Below are 16,008 nucleotides of genomic sequence, written 5' to 3'. Positions count from 1 at the left end.
ATTTTTAACTTTGACGTTGTGTAAAGAAGAAATCATCAGAAACTAAGAATCTAGCTTACAAGATCTTAAAAGCACCAAATATTGTGACCAAGACATATTTTGCCAAATGTTGGGAGATAAATGTAGGAAGTACCTAGATCCAAACATTCCACAATAAGTGAATGTTCCTGAACAGATATTCTGCCATTTCATTAATTTTTACAATTAAACGCATTTCAGTCTTAACCAGTCGTTATCATTCTTCTTCTTAGATATAGCAAGAAAAATGACACAGGTTTGTTATCTCTCTAGCTACTGTCTCTTCAGGCTTTCTGAACTGGCTTGAATCCTAAAGGTTACATCTGAGAACTAAACCTCATCCAATCCATAGGATACCAAGCAGGTTTGTTCATTTGTTTGTTAATAGGTTAATATATGGACTTCATAATTAAAATCTGTTGAAAGGAATTATTACATGAAGTAATGTATTAACCATCTAATGTGTTGGGATAGTGCTGGGCGACTGTCGTAATTGCTGCTGCTACAGTTCACAAAAAGGAAAGTAAAGTCGGTCCTTTTGGTTGGGAAAGAAGATTTCATGTTATCTGTATTTGCAGGCTTTCTGGCTCATATGCTGGAGGAATCCTTGCTGCGGGGGTGTTTTCATTTTCTCGTCTAACATGGCAGTGGTCCATTGCAGCAGAGGTTTTTAGCTTAAACAATCTGTTTGTGGGGCTGCTTATGGCTCTTACTGTACATTTTGAGGAGGCAACAACTGCACAAGAAAGATCAAAGGTAACCTATTTTGATCAAAGTGAAATCACTTTTTGTTTTAATTTTTAGACAGATGCTCTATTTCTTTTTAACTTTGGTTTAGATATTGTTTATCTATTCTGATTACTGTCAAGGTAATCTAGGCATGTTGAGAGAGAAAATATTCTCAATTCTTTTACTATGAACGATGAGAGCCTTTATAAAACATGCAATTTTTTTTTTCTTTCAGAGTTCAGAAGGTTTTTGAAGAATGAGGGTATTCTGAAATCCCTTTTGAGTCCTATGAGAAAGATAGACTTGTTGGTTAATCCACCATCGCGTGTGTGTGTGTGTGTGTGATCTTAAGATGCCAAGTCCTCAGTTGACTACCTTAAATTATTTACCATTATGGCACATTGACTTATTCTCTAATTGCAAAAAAAATCAAATTTGCACTTTTTTTTTTAACTAAAAGGAGAGGATCAACTGTAAAATGAAGTAGTCCCAAAGAGATTACAGTGACTTCTAAGGCCAACACTATCATCAAAATAATTTGAAATGTGGAGGAACCCTGTCTTCTAAGGGCTTACCGTCTATACATTGAAGAGTGCCAGATCATCTTAGTATATGCACAGCCTGTGTCATTAAAGATTATAGAAACAGAAGAATATAAAAGTTTATCTGTGGCTTCCATAAACAAACCTGTGGTGCTATTAGAGTTTATTTATTTATTTATTTATTCATTTTGTGGTACGCGGGCCTCTCACTGTTGTGGCCTCTCCCATTGCGGAGCACAGGCTCCGGATGCGCAGGCTCAGTGGCCATGGCTCACGGGCCCAGCCGCTCCGTGGCATGGGGGACCTTCCCAGACCGGGGCACGAACCCGTGTCCCCTGCATCGGCAGGCGGACTCTGAACCACTGCGCCACCAGGGAAGCCCCTAGAGTTTATTTTTTATTTAAAATAAACTTTTTTCTGATTATGAAAATAACAGATGTTCAAAAATAGCAGAAAGACCACCCATAGAGAACCAGATTTCTAAATAAAAGTGTTATATTCAATTTATTTAATTCAATAGGAGAAAAAGTAAAACAGAATTGTTGAACTTCAGTTCTAGATTTCACTTGAATGAGAATTACACAATATCCTGTTACTGTTAGGACATGTCATCGTATAGGACTTAGTAAAACTTGGTTTGAAGACAGTAATTTAAGGTCACACTCTGCAATGATTTGATGAGAATGAAAAATAATAATGAAAAATGGTGATAAACATTAGTGCATGTTAAAGCATGACTGTTTGCATCTAAGATGTTGATTTTAACCAGACTTATTGTACAAATGCTTAGCTTTAATATAAAGAATAGCTTTTTACTATTGTGCTGTTTTTGGTGAATTTTTAACTTGGATTTTTTTTCTTTTTTTTTCCTTTCAGATAGCTAAAATTGGTGCTTTCTGCTGTGGCCTTAGCTTATGTAATCAGCACACAGTAGTAGTCTATGTTTTGTGCATAATACCATGGATTCTTTTTCGACTTTTAAAAGAGAAGGTAAGTTTTTCTTTTTTTTTTTTGCGGTGTGTGGGCCTCTCACTGCCATGGCCTCTCCCCTTGTGGAGCACAGGCTCCGGACACGCAGGCTCAGCAGCCATGGCTCACAGGCCCAGCCGCTCCACGGCATTTGGGATCTTCCCAGACCGGGGCACGAACCCGTGTCCGCTGCTTCGGCAGGCGGACTCTCAACCACTGCGCCACCAGGGAAGCCCCAAAGGTAAGTTTTTGAGTAAAAATGAAAATTCATAATATTTTATTTATGCCCACTATGACATTTAGGGAATCAGAAAACATGGGGCTTGCTTTATTTATTTATTTATTTCATATAAAGCTTGATAGGAATATCATTGAATCTATAGATGGCGTTGGGTAGTATGAACATTTTAACAATATTAATTATTTTAATCCATGAACATGATATATCTTTTCATTTGTGTCTTCTTCAGTTTCTTTCATCAATGTCTTTCAGTTTTCAGTACACAGATATTTCACCTCCTTGGTTAAATTTATTCCTAAGCATTTTATCTTTTTGATGTTATTGTAAATGAGATAGTTTATTTTTTTCCAGATAGTTCTTTGTTATTATATAGAAACACAACTAACTTTTGTGTGTTGATTTTGTATCCTTCAACTTTCCTGAATTTGTTTATTAGTTCTAACAGCTTTTTGATGGAATCTTTAGGATTTTCTATATAAGATCATGTCATCTGCAAACAGAGACAATTTTATTTCTTCTTTTTTTTTTTTTTCTTTTGGCTCTGCTGAGCCGCATATGGGATCTTAGTTCTCCCACCAGGGATCAAACCCCTGCCACCTGCAGTGGAAGCGTGGATTCCTAACCACTGGACTGCCAGGGAATTCCCACTTCTTCCTTTCTAATTTGGATTCCTTTTATTTCTTTTTCTTGCCTGATTACTCTGAGTAGGACTTCAGTACTATGTTGAACATGAGTGGTAAGACTGGTGAGTGAGCACCCGTGTCTTGTTCCTGATCTTAAAGGAGAAGCTTTCAGTCTGTCACCACTGAGTATGATGTTAGCTGTGGGCTTGTCATATATGGCTTTTATTACGTTAATGTATGACCCACATCCATTAAATCAGAATTATTTTAGATTGGGATCAGCCACTGGCTCGGCTCTGCAGACGTGCAGAACTGCTGGCTAAGATCCCTGCTCTGGCACTGCTGCAAGCAGGAACGTGGTCTGCCAAGATGGGAGACTGGTTGCTGGAAGCCTTGCTCCCCTTCTCCGTCTCTATCTGATCCCCAGTGGTTGAGCCCTGAAGATCCCCCCAGTAGTCCCTGCGAGGTGAGAACTGAGTGAGCCTCCTGGGAAGCATCCTGCAACGCTGGGGGAGTGGGATATCCACCTTGGGCTCTCTTTTCCCACTGGAAAAACTGTAGTCCTAGGGGAGTCCTCTTGGTGCAGTGCTGTGCTGGCCTAGGGGCGGGGTGACGTGGTCAGGGTGCCCCCTGACACTTCGAAAGTGGTCTTTCTCAGTCTCTGTGGTCCAGGAGTATGCTTTAGCCTCAACCCCAGTTTCTGGGATTTTCACAGTGGGGCCATGTCTACGGATAGTTGCTGATGGTGTTTTGTGAGGACTGAAGTTGGGAATGATTTATGTTGCCATCTTGATGGTGTCAGTCTTAGCCAGTCTTCTGATATCACAGGAGGTGCATTTAGATATCAGAGAGGTACATTCTCTGGCATGAACTTAAAAATCTTTTGTGTTAGTTCTTTGAAGGGAGAGCTGTATTCTTATATAAAACATGCAAGACTCAATAGTTGACAAGTTAGGAGCCTGGTCTGAGAGCCTGTTTACTCTGTACTTAGATCAGCTACTGATGAATGACGAAATTTGGGAAAGTATGACTCTTCAAAGGACCTTTTATTTTCCTTATTTAAAGAGCAGAGGCTAGAAAATAAGATCTACCAGTGAAGTGACAGGGAGTTGGATCTCACTGGTCAGGTGATCTAAGGCAGAGCTGGAGGTCCTGAGTCAGTTGGTTGCAACCCTGACTGCTCACTTAAATTATCTGGGAAGCTTTAAGAAAGTAAGTAAGAGAGAGTGTGCATGTGTGTGTGGCTGTGTGGCTGTGTGTATCTGTGTGTGTGTGTGTGATCCCACCACCCTAAAATAATTCTGATTTAATTGATTTGGGGTAAGGCCCAGATATTAATATTTTTAAAAAGTTCCCCAGGTGATTCCAGTATACATGCAGCTGGGACTCAGAACCTCTCTCTTGTACTCTCTGAAATAGATCTCATGTGATTGTTTCCCTTTTTATTTCCCATACAAAAGGAAAATTCTGCAGCAACTGCATCTTGCCATTCTAAACTGAACCTTATAATATGCAGAAACTACCAAAATCTAAACATTTACTTTCTTTAAAGGTACTTTTAAGAATAGCAAAGGCATATTTTTCAGTTAGTTATTTCTTATACTTTTTTCATCCCATCATTTTTATGAATCTCATTACCACTTTAGAAATGTCAAACAAAATTAGTACTATAATAAAAACACTCCATTTTCAATTAAGAATGTTTATTTGAAAATGCTGATGTAAGTCAACTGCTTTTCTGCTTCTGGTGAATGCAAACTTTGGTACTCATATTCACTGTCACCTATGAATTTTCCTTTTTTGTAAAGGAAAAATGGGCAATTTCCAATCACAATATTTGTAAGAGACCCTTTTCCCAGTTACTAAAGCAACCACTATTTGAATCTTTCTAGTATACCAGAATTCTTCTGGACTTAATCTTTATAAAAATTTGGCAGTGTTGTCCTTTGTTTTAGAAATGTGAAGATGAGAAATATATTCTCCTTGAGGCAAGACTGTTGCATACAACAACAAGTTTCCTTCCTTCCTGTGTAAATTGAGAAAAAAGAACATTTGGATGAACTGGATGTTACTTAAAAGCTAGCTTCATTTGTGCCAAGTATTTTCATTAAATGTCCAAAACACTTGTAGAAAGAACATATTGTCAGTGTACAATCATAATAAAGTATATAGTTGAAGTCTGCTCCTGATGATGGGAATGAAGTGAATCAGTATTAGAACAATATTTTGGGCATTTTCAAAAACGGCCAGACACCGTAATCACTTCCAAGTGGGTTATCTCAGCTGTGCAATGCTGCATGTCATGACATGGTTTTAAATGTAAAAGATGCAATAGACATGATACTCATGAGTCTTTGCTAATATTATTTGCTTCACTCAGATTTCACCTGCCATGCAAAGGAATTCAGACTGATGCAATTTTCTAGTAATCCACAGTAATCAGAAAGTTTAACATCGTATTCTGTGGTGACTTAATATAAATTGAGAGATCAGCTCTGAGTAAACATATTTGATGTTTTCCTTGATGTGTTCTTGAAGTTCCAGGATGAATCTGACTAAAATAAACATTATTATACATGTGACACCGCGTGCTCTGATGCAGGAACTCTCCCTGGGCTCTTTGTTGAAGTTGGGTCTGTACCTCTCTGCTGGTTTGCTGCCCTATGTCTACCTTCCTATCTCATCCTACCGCCATCAAGCCCGTTGGACCTGGGGAGACCAGACAACATTGCCAGGATTTTTGACACATTTTCTCAGGGAAGAATATGGAACATTCAGTCTGGTAAATTTATATTTCAAGCCCTTTTAAGGAAATAAGTGGCAAAACTTCAGTGTTCTGCCTGGACCTTGAGTGGAAAAAAAAAAAATCAGTGTTTTTGTATCAATGACAGTACCTGGAATTTTCATTTGTTATTTGTATAGCAGACTTGCCCCTTGGAATGTAGCCTTTCACATATGTTAGAAAAAAAAATGAATCACTTAATCCGACATCATCCTGTTGTATATCCTGAATGTGTTTTTCAGGATAACAAGCAGTAAAAAGACTGCTGCCCGCAGTTGAAGCATTTCAGTCTTGTTAGCATTGGGTATCACTTGGGCTCTTGGTCTGTGATTAAAAATATTTGGAAATGATTAAAGGGAAAAAAACCTCAAAAATTTTAATATACCTTAATGAGTATATTTGTTTCTTTTTTTAAAACATATTTGATGAACAGTGTTCATGTTAGTATTCAGTGGGGGATCTAAATATGTAAATGCTTCATAAAATATGATCTCACTTAATGGAAACTGTATGTTCTAAAGAATTTCAAAAGGCCTTTCTTTCCCTAAGACATAAATTAGGGGAAAACACTAAATGTGGTTGTAGGTAATGGCTATCTGAAAAGTGAAAGCATAAATAGATGGGTTTTTATTTTAAGAAAGACAGTTGTATCTGATTTTTCTTTCATGGTTTGCACTTTCTGTGTCTTAAGAAGGCAGATCTCAGAAGACTACAATATTATATGATACCATTTATACAAAATTCTAAGCCATGCAAAAACTAAACAGTCTATTGCTGAAGGATACATAAAAAGTAGTAAAACTATATAGTAAAACTGTATATATATATACAGTTACCACTGGGGGACAAGAAAGCCCCTTTGAGAGCTTTGTGAGATACCTCATGGTATTCGTGCAGTTCTGTTTCTTCAGTGAGTGGTGAGTCTATAGATTTTTTAAAACTCTTTATTCCCTAAACATATATTACATATGTTTTTTGTATGTAGGAGGTATTTCATAATAAAGTCATTTAATAAAAGGATAATTATTATTTTTTGACTTAGAAAGTTTGGTACTTTAAATTTATACTCTGGTTTACTTACATTGGTTATTCCATTGAAATATTGCTTGAGGGCCATTCCAGATTTGAAATGTGTATAATTCACACATAATTGTGAAATTACAGGCAGGCGATAATGAGCTTTAACCAAAGTGCCCAAAAAAAGAGCTTAAAGAGACTTTGTAATGAAAGTGTAAAATCTGTTAGTTCATTAATGTGTTAATCATTCCTGCTAGAAGAGTTTAACTGATTTTTAGCCAATTATTGTCTCTGAAATTATTCCTAAGGGATATCTGTGTTTAGTTTTCACTGACTTCTCCTAAAAAATCCAATAAGGCTCTGAAGTAAACACTTTGAATGAAGAGACAAGTTGCATTGTATATTTAAACATGTATCTTTTAAATCAGGGTAATTAAAACACAATAGTCTACCAAAGCTTCAGTTTAATGCTTATGCAAATAAACTTTTTTATGTTTAGGCCAAATCTGAAATAGGATCCAGTATGTCTGAAATATTGCTGTGAGTATGAAATATCTTAAACTATTTTTAAATGAATTCTTTATTAGTTCCTTTAAACGATTTTAGGGATTTCTGAGTTTATCTCTTTGTGAAGCAGTACGTCTGAGATGTAGTTTTCACCTCTGTGGTTAACAGTTTTTGTGTATAATGACAAATATTCCAGCATTTCCTTCAATAAGATAAAGCTTAAAATGTAAATAAGTAATAAGTAAATAAGACTATTAGGAGACTAAATAGAATATATAAAATGAAAATGTTTCAACTTTCAGTTGTATACAAAATTACCCAATGTATTGTTGCTTTAGAAATAACTTTTTCTTTGTTTATATCTTCTTTCTTTTGGAGACATTTTAGAACATTGTATTTAACACAATTTGAACAATTATTTTCTTGTTATTTTGGTTTGAGCTATATTCATTTAATTCTTCAAACATTAATTTATTTAATGTTTTTTAAGAGTTCCTTTAAGCTGTCTGTAAGCTCTATTTTTGACTTGCATATGTTTAAACATCCAGCCTTATTAGAACCAGCTTAAGCAAATATATTTTCATCTATATTATCTATTAGAGTTCTTTGAAAAATGGGTTAATATTTGCTTTAAAACCTATACAAAGCTGGGATGAAGTGAGAGAGTAACACTGACATATATACACTACCAAATGTAAAATAGATAGCTAGTGGGAAGCAGCTGCATAGCACAGGGAGATCAGCTCGGTGCTTTGTGACCACCTAGAGGGGTGGGATAGGGAGGGTGGGAGGGAGATGCAAGAGGGAGGGAACATGGGGATATATGTATATGTATAGCTGATTCACTTTGTTATAAAGCAGAAACCAGCACACCATTGTAAAGCAATTATACTCCAGTAAAGATGTTAAAAAAAAAAACCTATACAGATTAAGGCAACTTGAAAAATATACATACCAGTTCTGTAATATTCTTACAATATTTTCAATATAAAATTAGGGATGAATAGGTTTCTCTAACACTAAAGTGATCTCCTAACTATTAATATGGAATTCACAGGACTACTTGAAAACTATTTTTAAAATATGGGGAAAATATTTCAAATCTATATGTGAGGTAGTTCACAGGTTCTCACAATTTCTGTCTTGTTCATTTGCTAGCTTGCTTGCTTCCTTCCATACTTCCTTCTTTTCTTTTTAAATTACTTTCTTTTTACTCCAGGAAATGATACATAATTATTACAGAAAATTTAGCAAATACAGGCAAGCAAACCAAGAAATTAAAATTACTATAATTCCAACATGCAGAGATAACCACTGTTCTTAATCCATTAACATTTTTGTCTATATCCTTCCAATATTTTTAATATTTTTGCTTGTTTTTGAAAATATAATCATAATGTATACTCTGTTTTGTTAGCCTGCTGTTTTTCATTTAATACTATATCTTGAAAATATTTCCCTGCCACCAGTTATTCTTATATAACCTTTTGAGGTTCTTACAATTGACTTTAAATATTTCTTTTTATGTCTGACAGAGACTTTTGTGGCTCCTTTTTCTTTTCTGTTGGGAAGAAGGTAGTAAGAAGCTCAGTTCCCCTTTTAAAGATAAAGACAACTTTATCAGTGTCTCTGGGCTTCTCCTTTGTTCTGCTTTTCTCCATGCCAAGACTCCCTGCGGGCTCTTTTCTACCTGCCTTCCAAAGTTGTCACATTCAAGATCACTAGTATATTTTGTCTTAACAATCCCACATGAACTCCAGAGAAGCCTCAAGACTAATCCTAGACCATACATCTAACTCTCATTAGTAGCACATAAAAGTCATTTATTGGGGAACTTAAAGGCCTCCTTTACATTGAAATAATAGCAGTTAGGTCATATACTTAGAAAAAAAGACTTGACAAGAGCGATGACCACTCACACCGACACTGTTTGCTCAAACGAAATCGTAATACGGTATGGGGGCATAATCCTAGCACTCTCTGAATGAGTGAGAGAATTTCTAGTCTTTGTTTCAGGTGGACAAGAGTATTGAGAAAGGCAACTCATAATTAACTTACTAGAAAATCCTTCAACATGATGGAACCGAATCATCTTCTCTTTTCCAGTCAAGCAAATTACATTCTTTCTCCATGCATATCTTTAAATTGCAATCCTGTTGAATTGCATTCTGGAAATTATTGAATCTAACCCTAGGCAGTGTCCATGTTTTAGAGCTTTACATTTAAGCAACAGATCTCCAAGAATAAATTTTGAGACTGACTTCATTCCTTTTGAAGAATGGTTTGAAATGGGCCTCATGCTGGAATCAATTTTTCAAGTGTATTTGAAAATGAGTAAGGATATCTTCTCATAGTAGATAAGTTTCTATTAGTAAAATACACATTGTGTAGTTTCCATAATTATGGCATCACATTTTCTCCAGTAAAACTGCCAGTAGGGAGAAGAAAGTTCTTTGAGATCGTGTATAGAGTCATTTCTTTTTTAAAAATTGGAGACTGCTAGAGCTATTTGAGAACTCAGGTAACACTTAGAAAATGCTTATTAGTTAATGAAAGAATTTAGATTAATTGTAGGGGAAAAATACATTTCTTGGAGATTGCTTAAACATTTTTTGAACCAAATAGTATAGAAAACAAGGAAGCCTTTTACGGAAGAAGATAACCTAGAAAAGGATGGTTAGAGATCACTTCTCTTTCCTTTTTTCTTCATGATTGGATCTCCAGAAAATTATTTGAATTGTTTTATTTTCAGTTTCATATGACTTCTTATCAGACTAATCTAGGATACAAATTGGTTTATAATATCAGTATAGTATACCAATATCAAAAATACCGAATAATTATTTGTTCTTATCTCAGGTCAAATTGTGTAAGTTGTTAACCAAATGTTACAACTGGAAAATATCCTAGACTGTTTAACTCTTTCTTGTGGTACTTTTTCTCCCCAATTTAAAAGAATACAAAAATTTTAAAATCTGACTCAAAGCCTTAAAATTATTCATTGCATAATCAGATATAGTCTATAAAGAATGCTTTATTTGGAACTAACAAATTTGGTTTTTGCCAGCAATAAATTAGATTGTCTTTTACAGTTCTCAGGTGACAAATATGAGGACCCAACTCTCATTCAACATTCAAGCCCTTGCAGTTTGGGCAAATATATGTTTAGTAAGAAAGTGAGTAAAGTAATTCCTTTTTCCATTATTTTTCCCATGTTCATTAATTGAATTAATATATTCAATGTCATTATAGAACATTGCCAGTAGTATTTTATATTCCAAATAAATGACTCTAACCAGTTGTATTAAGGCAAATATGTATTTCTTTTTTGCTAGGTTTTTTTTCTAATTATAAATTAATGACTTTGGAACATTGAACAGTATATTATAATCTAACTAAGTGGGCCATCTGATATCTTAAACTTCTGGTTTGATCTCTTACTATCCCATACATAGCCAACTATTGTTGCTTTGCAAAAGAGGCAAACAATTATTTGAACTCCCCTGAAGAAAAAAGTAACCTCCAATGATAAAAGGAAACCTAAAAAAATATAGCACTATTTACCTCCATTATTTTCTTGTTCATTTACTTTCTAGCCTTTTGAGTGTATTTTATGTAAATATATATTTGTATATACATTTATAGTTTTATTTCCTTAACATTATATTTTGAGCTTTTTCCCATACCATAAGAGATACTTAGAATCATTTAAATTTCTGTATAATATTCCATACTATAACCTAGGACAATTAATTTAAATGTTCTCGTATTTGAGGGTCTTAGATTGCTTCCACTTTTTCCACTATTATAAGTAATACCAAAGCATTGTTGTGGATTAATTCTTATCCACACTTCTGGTTCTTGCTTAAAAATTTATGCCCACATGTCAAATTACTGGGTCAATGAATGTGAATATTTTCTTTAAGGCTCTTGATATATATTATCAAATTAACTTTTCTTGAACATTGTACTAACATATATTCTCATACAACTGCATTCTCACCAGCACTGAGATTTGTCATTTTTAAATCTTTATTATTTTGATGCATGAAATTACTCTTTTGTTTTGCATATGTTTAATTACATCTTAAATTTAACAAGATTAGTCATTTATATTTCTTCTGCAGATTTTAACTTCATATCTTCTGCTGCATAGTTCCAAATTATGCTGTCGACAACATGTAGTGCAGTGTATGGTTTATTACTATGCTTTGGTTATCTATTCCAACTCATATTTTTAAACCTAAGATCTTTCTTTTTTCCTACTTAAAAATGGAAAGTTTTTTAGTTCCAAATTTTTTTTCATAGTTTAAAACTGTGTAATATTATTATTGATATTCATGTCACATAAATAATTTTGGACATATTTTAATTTTTTTATAGGGACAGACAGAACTCATCATTAGTATGGCTTTTTACTGGAATGTTTTGCATTTATTCATTGTTCTTTGCTTGGAGGGCAAATTTAGATATTTCAAAACCACTTTTCATGGGTGTGGTAAGTTTTACTTAGATATATCCTTTGACCAGAAAGTTAGTGAAGAATGTACAAATTTGTCTTTCATGAATCTTGTAGAAGAGCAAGTTATCTCAGAAATAGTTAAAATTGTATATACATTATTATAAATCAAAATTTAAATTATTGAACCAGTAAGGCTAAGCCTTCTTTTTTTGGGGGGGTAGGGGGAGGGGGGCGGGAAGCATTGTTTAGTTAACACAATAGTTAAATAGAAAAATAAATGTAAGGTAGATTTCAGTGAGTCATTTTTTATGTGTGCTTGCAGATATAGGTACTACTGCATTTCTCCTGGGATTTTCTTTTAAAAATAGCAAAGAAATATGGGTTGTAATTAGGGGCTCTACCAACACATTCCCTTATTTCTTACCTCACCAGTCCAAGCCTGTGCAAAAGAGCAAGTATATTTCTGTTTTTCCCTGACTACCATATCTGAGATTAGAGTATTTCTTCTCCTTACAGAAGAAACTATATAAATGTAGATAGCTCTTTTTTGAACAGCTGAAACAGTGTGTGTGTGTGTGTTCAAGAGGCCTGATGATGATACCTTACTTGAGAACCTGAGTTCTGAATCAGTTGAGAACACGATAAACCAGTACATTGGGTGGGAGAATCACCTTTGTTACCCATAATGCTGAGATTGGAGAATGTGGTTAATATCTGTGGGGAAGGGAGTCTCCTCATCCTGCATCCCTGAATGGACTAGTCACAGGCAGTGCTGCACAGGGCAGGCCTCTCCCCTCCCCAGCTCACCTCACCCCAGAGTCTTCCCCTGGACAAGTACTTCCTGTGGGCGGCTCACTTCCAAGAGGAAAAGAGAGGAAAGTGGAGAGCTATGCAGGCCCAGTCCCAGCTCCCAAACTCCCCAGTCAGCTCAGTCCCTACAATCCTTCAGGAAGAAATAAGTGAGGGTAGAGAGAGGCCAGGAGTGTTATACTAGTGGAGCTTCCCTACATGGAAGGAAACATCAGGAGTTAAGCAAAAGCATTTCTCCACCTCTTCTGCTTTGAATGTTAGAATAAAGAGTTCAAGATGAAGTTTGTAGTATAGAAAAGAATGTGTGGATCCAAAAAGGGAGATCCACACGTCAAACAGGGAAGGAGGAATGCTTGAAAATTGAAAAATAAAGTGACATGGAGTTAGGTTGGAGAAGTCAGTTAAGAATACCTAAATGACACAGGCATAAGCAGCTAGATACATGCAATATATTTTTAAAATATATAAATACCTGATTGATTGCATGAACCAGTCAACTGGACGCACTGTTTGCTTGCCTCTTTCACAGGTGGAACGGTTCTGGATGCAGAGCAATGCAGTGGTGGCTGTCCTCGCTGGCATCGGTTTGGCTGCACTTGTTTCTGAGAGTAACCGAGTACTGAACACCAATGGGCTTCAGTGTCTGGAATGGCTTTCAGCAACTCTTTTTGTAATTTACCAAATATATTCTAACTATAGGTAACACCTGGTTATTTTTATGAAAAGTAGGATTCAAGCCAGAGGCGTTTGGATATTTAGATTCTAGGGGTTTGTCTTATTTTTACCTTCCACTAGTTTTCAAAGTGAGACAGCTTGGTCTGAACGCAGTGGTTCTTAAACTTTTGAACAAGAATCTCAGCATGAGTGATGTGTAGTTTCAGGCCATTGCAAACAAGGTTTTGGCTGGTGCATATAAACACTCTGTATATTTTCCACTAAGGAATCCTAGAGATACTTTGTAGAATCTGGAGTGTACCTAAAATTCCATGATCTGAAATACCACTTAGATGGAGACTATAGACATTTGGGGTTTTTTTGTATGCCCTAAAATAATTCACTTTATGCTTCAAAGATTTCATCTTTTGAGTAATCCTTGGCCCTTATCTCGTATTCTCTGTAGTAGTGTATATTAAGTATTTTAAATAATCAAAGTTCTAGAAGTTTCTTAGCCCTGGTGCATTATTAGTATGATATGTGTTTTTCAAAATCTGCTTAATAACCATTATAATGAAAACTTCAGTCTAACATAAAAGATGTAAAAGTTTAGATGATAGTTCATTTATTTGCGGCAGTATTGAGTAAACATTACAGAAGTGGAAGAGTCCATTGGAATTTTGTTACACTGAGATTTGATTGGTACTTTAAAAGGTTACACTCCCCCTTTCAACTTAACTTGAAAAACTGATGTTCTTTATAATACTGAGGAAGAGCCGGTGTTAGGAAGGCTGTGTCACCAGGAGGCCTTGTGGGAAGGGGATGCAGGTCCCAGATACAACTCCAAGTTCAAGAAGGGTTTGCCGAGTCCATAGTGTGTTTCCCACCCTTTTTTTAAAAAAAAACCTTAACTATTTATTTGTTTTTTTGGCTGCACTGGGTCTTCGTTGCTGTGCACGGGCTTTCTCTAGTTATGGAGAGCGGGGGCTCCTCTTCATTGCGGTGCGAGGGCTTCTCATTGCGGTGCCTTCTCTTGTGGAGTACCGGCTCTAGGCGCGCAGGGTCAGTAGCTGTGGCTCGCGGGCTCTAGGCGCGCGGGCTTCAGTAGTTGTGGCACATGGGGTTAGTTGCTCCGCGGCATGTGGGATCTTCCTGGAGCAGGGCTCGAACCCGTGTCCCCTGCATTAGCAGGCGGATTCTTAACCACTGTGCCACCAGGGAAGTTCCACTCACCCTTTTTTATCCCAGCCTTCTCGTGGCTCAGGTCTTTAGGGCAATTCCAGTTCCACACCAGGGATGCCTGCACAGACTGGGTGGTTTGGTTTGGTTTTGATTCTTTTTTTACCCCAGGTGAATGGAATAGACAGCAACTTTCCTGGGTGGCAAAATGTGAGGCATCACCCTGCAATGTAGGGAATCACAGTAGAAAATGGTTGCATCAGTTACAAAGGCAAGGATAATATTTTGTTTCCGGAAGTATTCATTTGCTTTGTGATGCTAACCCAGTGATTCAACTTTAGGCTGTGTTTTTCAGTACCATTACATGTAATGGACCTGATAATAACAGGAAGGACATTGCTTCTTCTGTTTTTCGATGCGTTTCCTTTCTTGTATTCTTTTTCTTTTTTCACGGAAAGCTCTCAGAATTCATGCCAGTTTTTTCTTTGAAGTTAGAAAGTCCACTTCATCCCTGAAAAGAGTTGTACTGCTGTTGTTGGCAATGGCAGATTATGCCTGGAGAGAAGTAAACATCTCAACAAATTATTCCTTCCCTTCTTTCTCATTGGTCTCATTCTGTAGTGATTTCTCAGTCTAGAAGGGAGAGAGGAACACAGGGAGTCTTTGGTCCAGGGAAGTGGTGGAAAGGATCAACCTCTATGCGCAAGAGAGTCAGACAAACGTGCAAATTTATGCCAGAAACTGGCAGATTTCCTTTTGCATTTCTGAAAATTCCTTTGAGCTAAATGGAATTAACATGAAATTACCTTAAACTCCAAGTGGAATCAGAAATCTTACTTCTTTTTAGTGAAATTGGATATGCTTTTAGGAAAAAAAGTACTTATTATTGACCCCTAACTGATTCCCTTTTTTATGGAAATGATAATGAATTCCAGAATTAAAGCAGTATGCTGATTTTTCTCAATTGCACAATTAGTTCCTTCTTTTTTTTCCCCAGTTAATAGTGTTCCCTTTTCAAATATATGCATCCTCTTAGAAGATATGTTAGAATATTTTAAAGCACTAAATGTAGATTGTGTGATGGGAAAGGAATGGAGCAGGAAATAAGCCCAGTCTTATTAAAACTAAAACAATGTGTTGCTATTTTAATATTTTGTAATCCTTTTATTTAGCATTTGTGACCAAAGGACCAACTATGTGATCGATAAGTTTGCAAAGAATCTTCTAGCCTCTATGCCTCATGATGCAATTATCTTACTCAGAGGAGATCTGCCAGGGAATTCTCTCCGTTACATGCATTATTGTGAGGGACTGAGGCCAGATATTTCATTAGTGGATCAGGAAGTAAGTATATGAAAGATACACTTAGAATATAGTAGTAGCCATCATTTTAAAACATATGTTTTTTAAAGAACTATTTTTTTTAAACATTGAGTGGGTACAGTTTCTATGATCACTCTTAGGTAAAATATATA

General features: G+C 36.0%; 1 protein-coding gene across 4 annotated transcripts in view; it reads left to right on the top strand.

Moving 5' to 3' along the window:
- Positions 1 to 16,008, top strand: part of TMEM260 (transmembrane protein 260) — a 59,161-nt gene that overhangs the window by 26,156 nt on the left and 16,997 nt on the right. For 2 of the 4 annotated variants that reach the window (XM_060004497.1, XM_060004500.1), the window contains exons 4-11: positions 597 to 774; positions 2,166 to 2,279; positions 5,725 to 5,904; positions 7,421 to 7,461; positions 10,521 to 10,604; positions 11,812 to 11,926; positions 13,230 to 13,399; positions 15,706 to 15,877. In XM_060004497.1, coding sequence (XP_059860480.1) covers positions 597 to 774; positions 2,166 to 2,279; positions 5,725 to 5,904; positions 7,421 to 7,461; positions 10,521 to 10,604; positions 11,812 to 11,926; positions 13,230 to 13,399; positions 15,706 to 15,877 — 1,054 coding nt within the window. The remainder of the gene's footprint in view (positions 1 to 596; positions 775 to 2,165; positions 2,280 to 5,724; positions 5,905 to 7,420; positions 7,462 to 10,520; positions 10,605 to 11,811; positions 11,927 to 13,229; positions 13,400 to 15,705; positions 15,878 to 16,008) is intronic. The other 2 variants (XM_060004498.1, XM_060004499.1) reach the window with 2 other exon arrangements.

The sequence above is a fragment of the Delphinus delphis genome, chromosome 2 (assembly GCF_949987515.2).
Source record: "Delphinus delphis chromosome 2, mDelDel1.2, whole genome shotgun sequence".
NCBI classification, from domain to species: domain Eukaryota; kingdom Metazoa; phylum Chordata; class Mammalia; order Artiodactyla; family Delphinidae; genus Delphinus; species Delphinus delphis.
The sequence above is the reverse complement of the archived record's forward strand: the minus strand, read 5'-3'. Positions and strand labels throughout refer to the sequence as shown.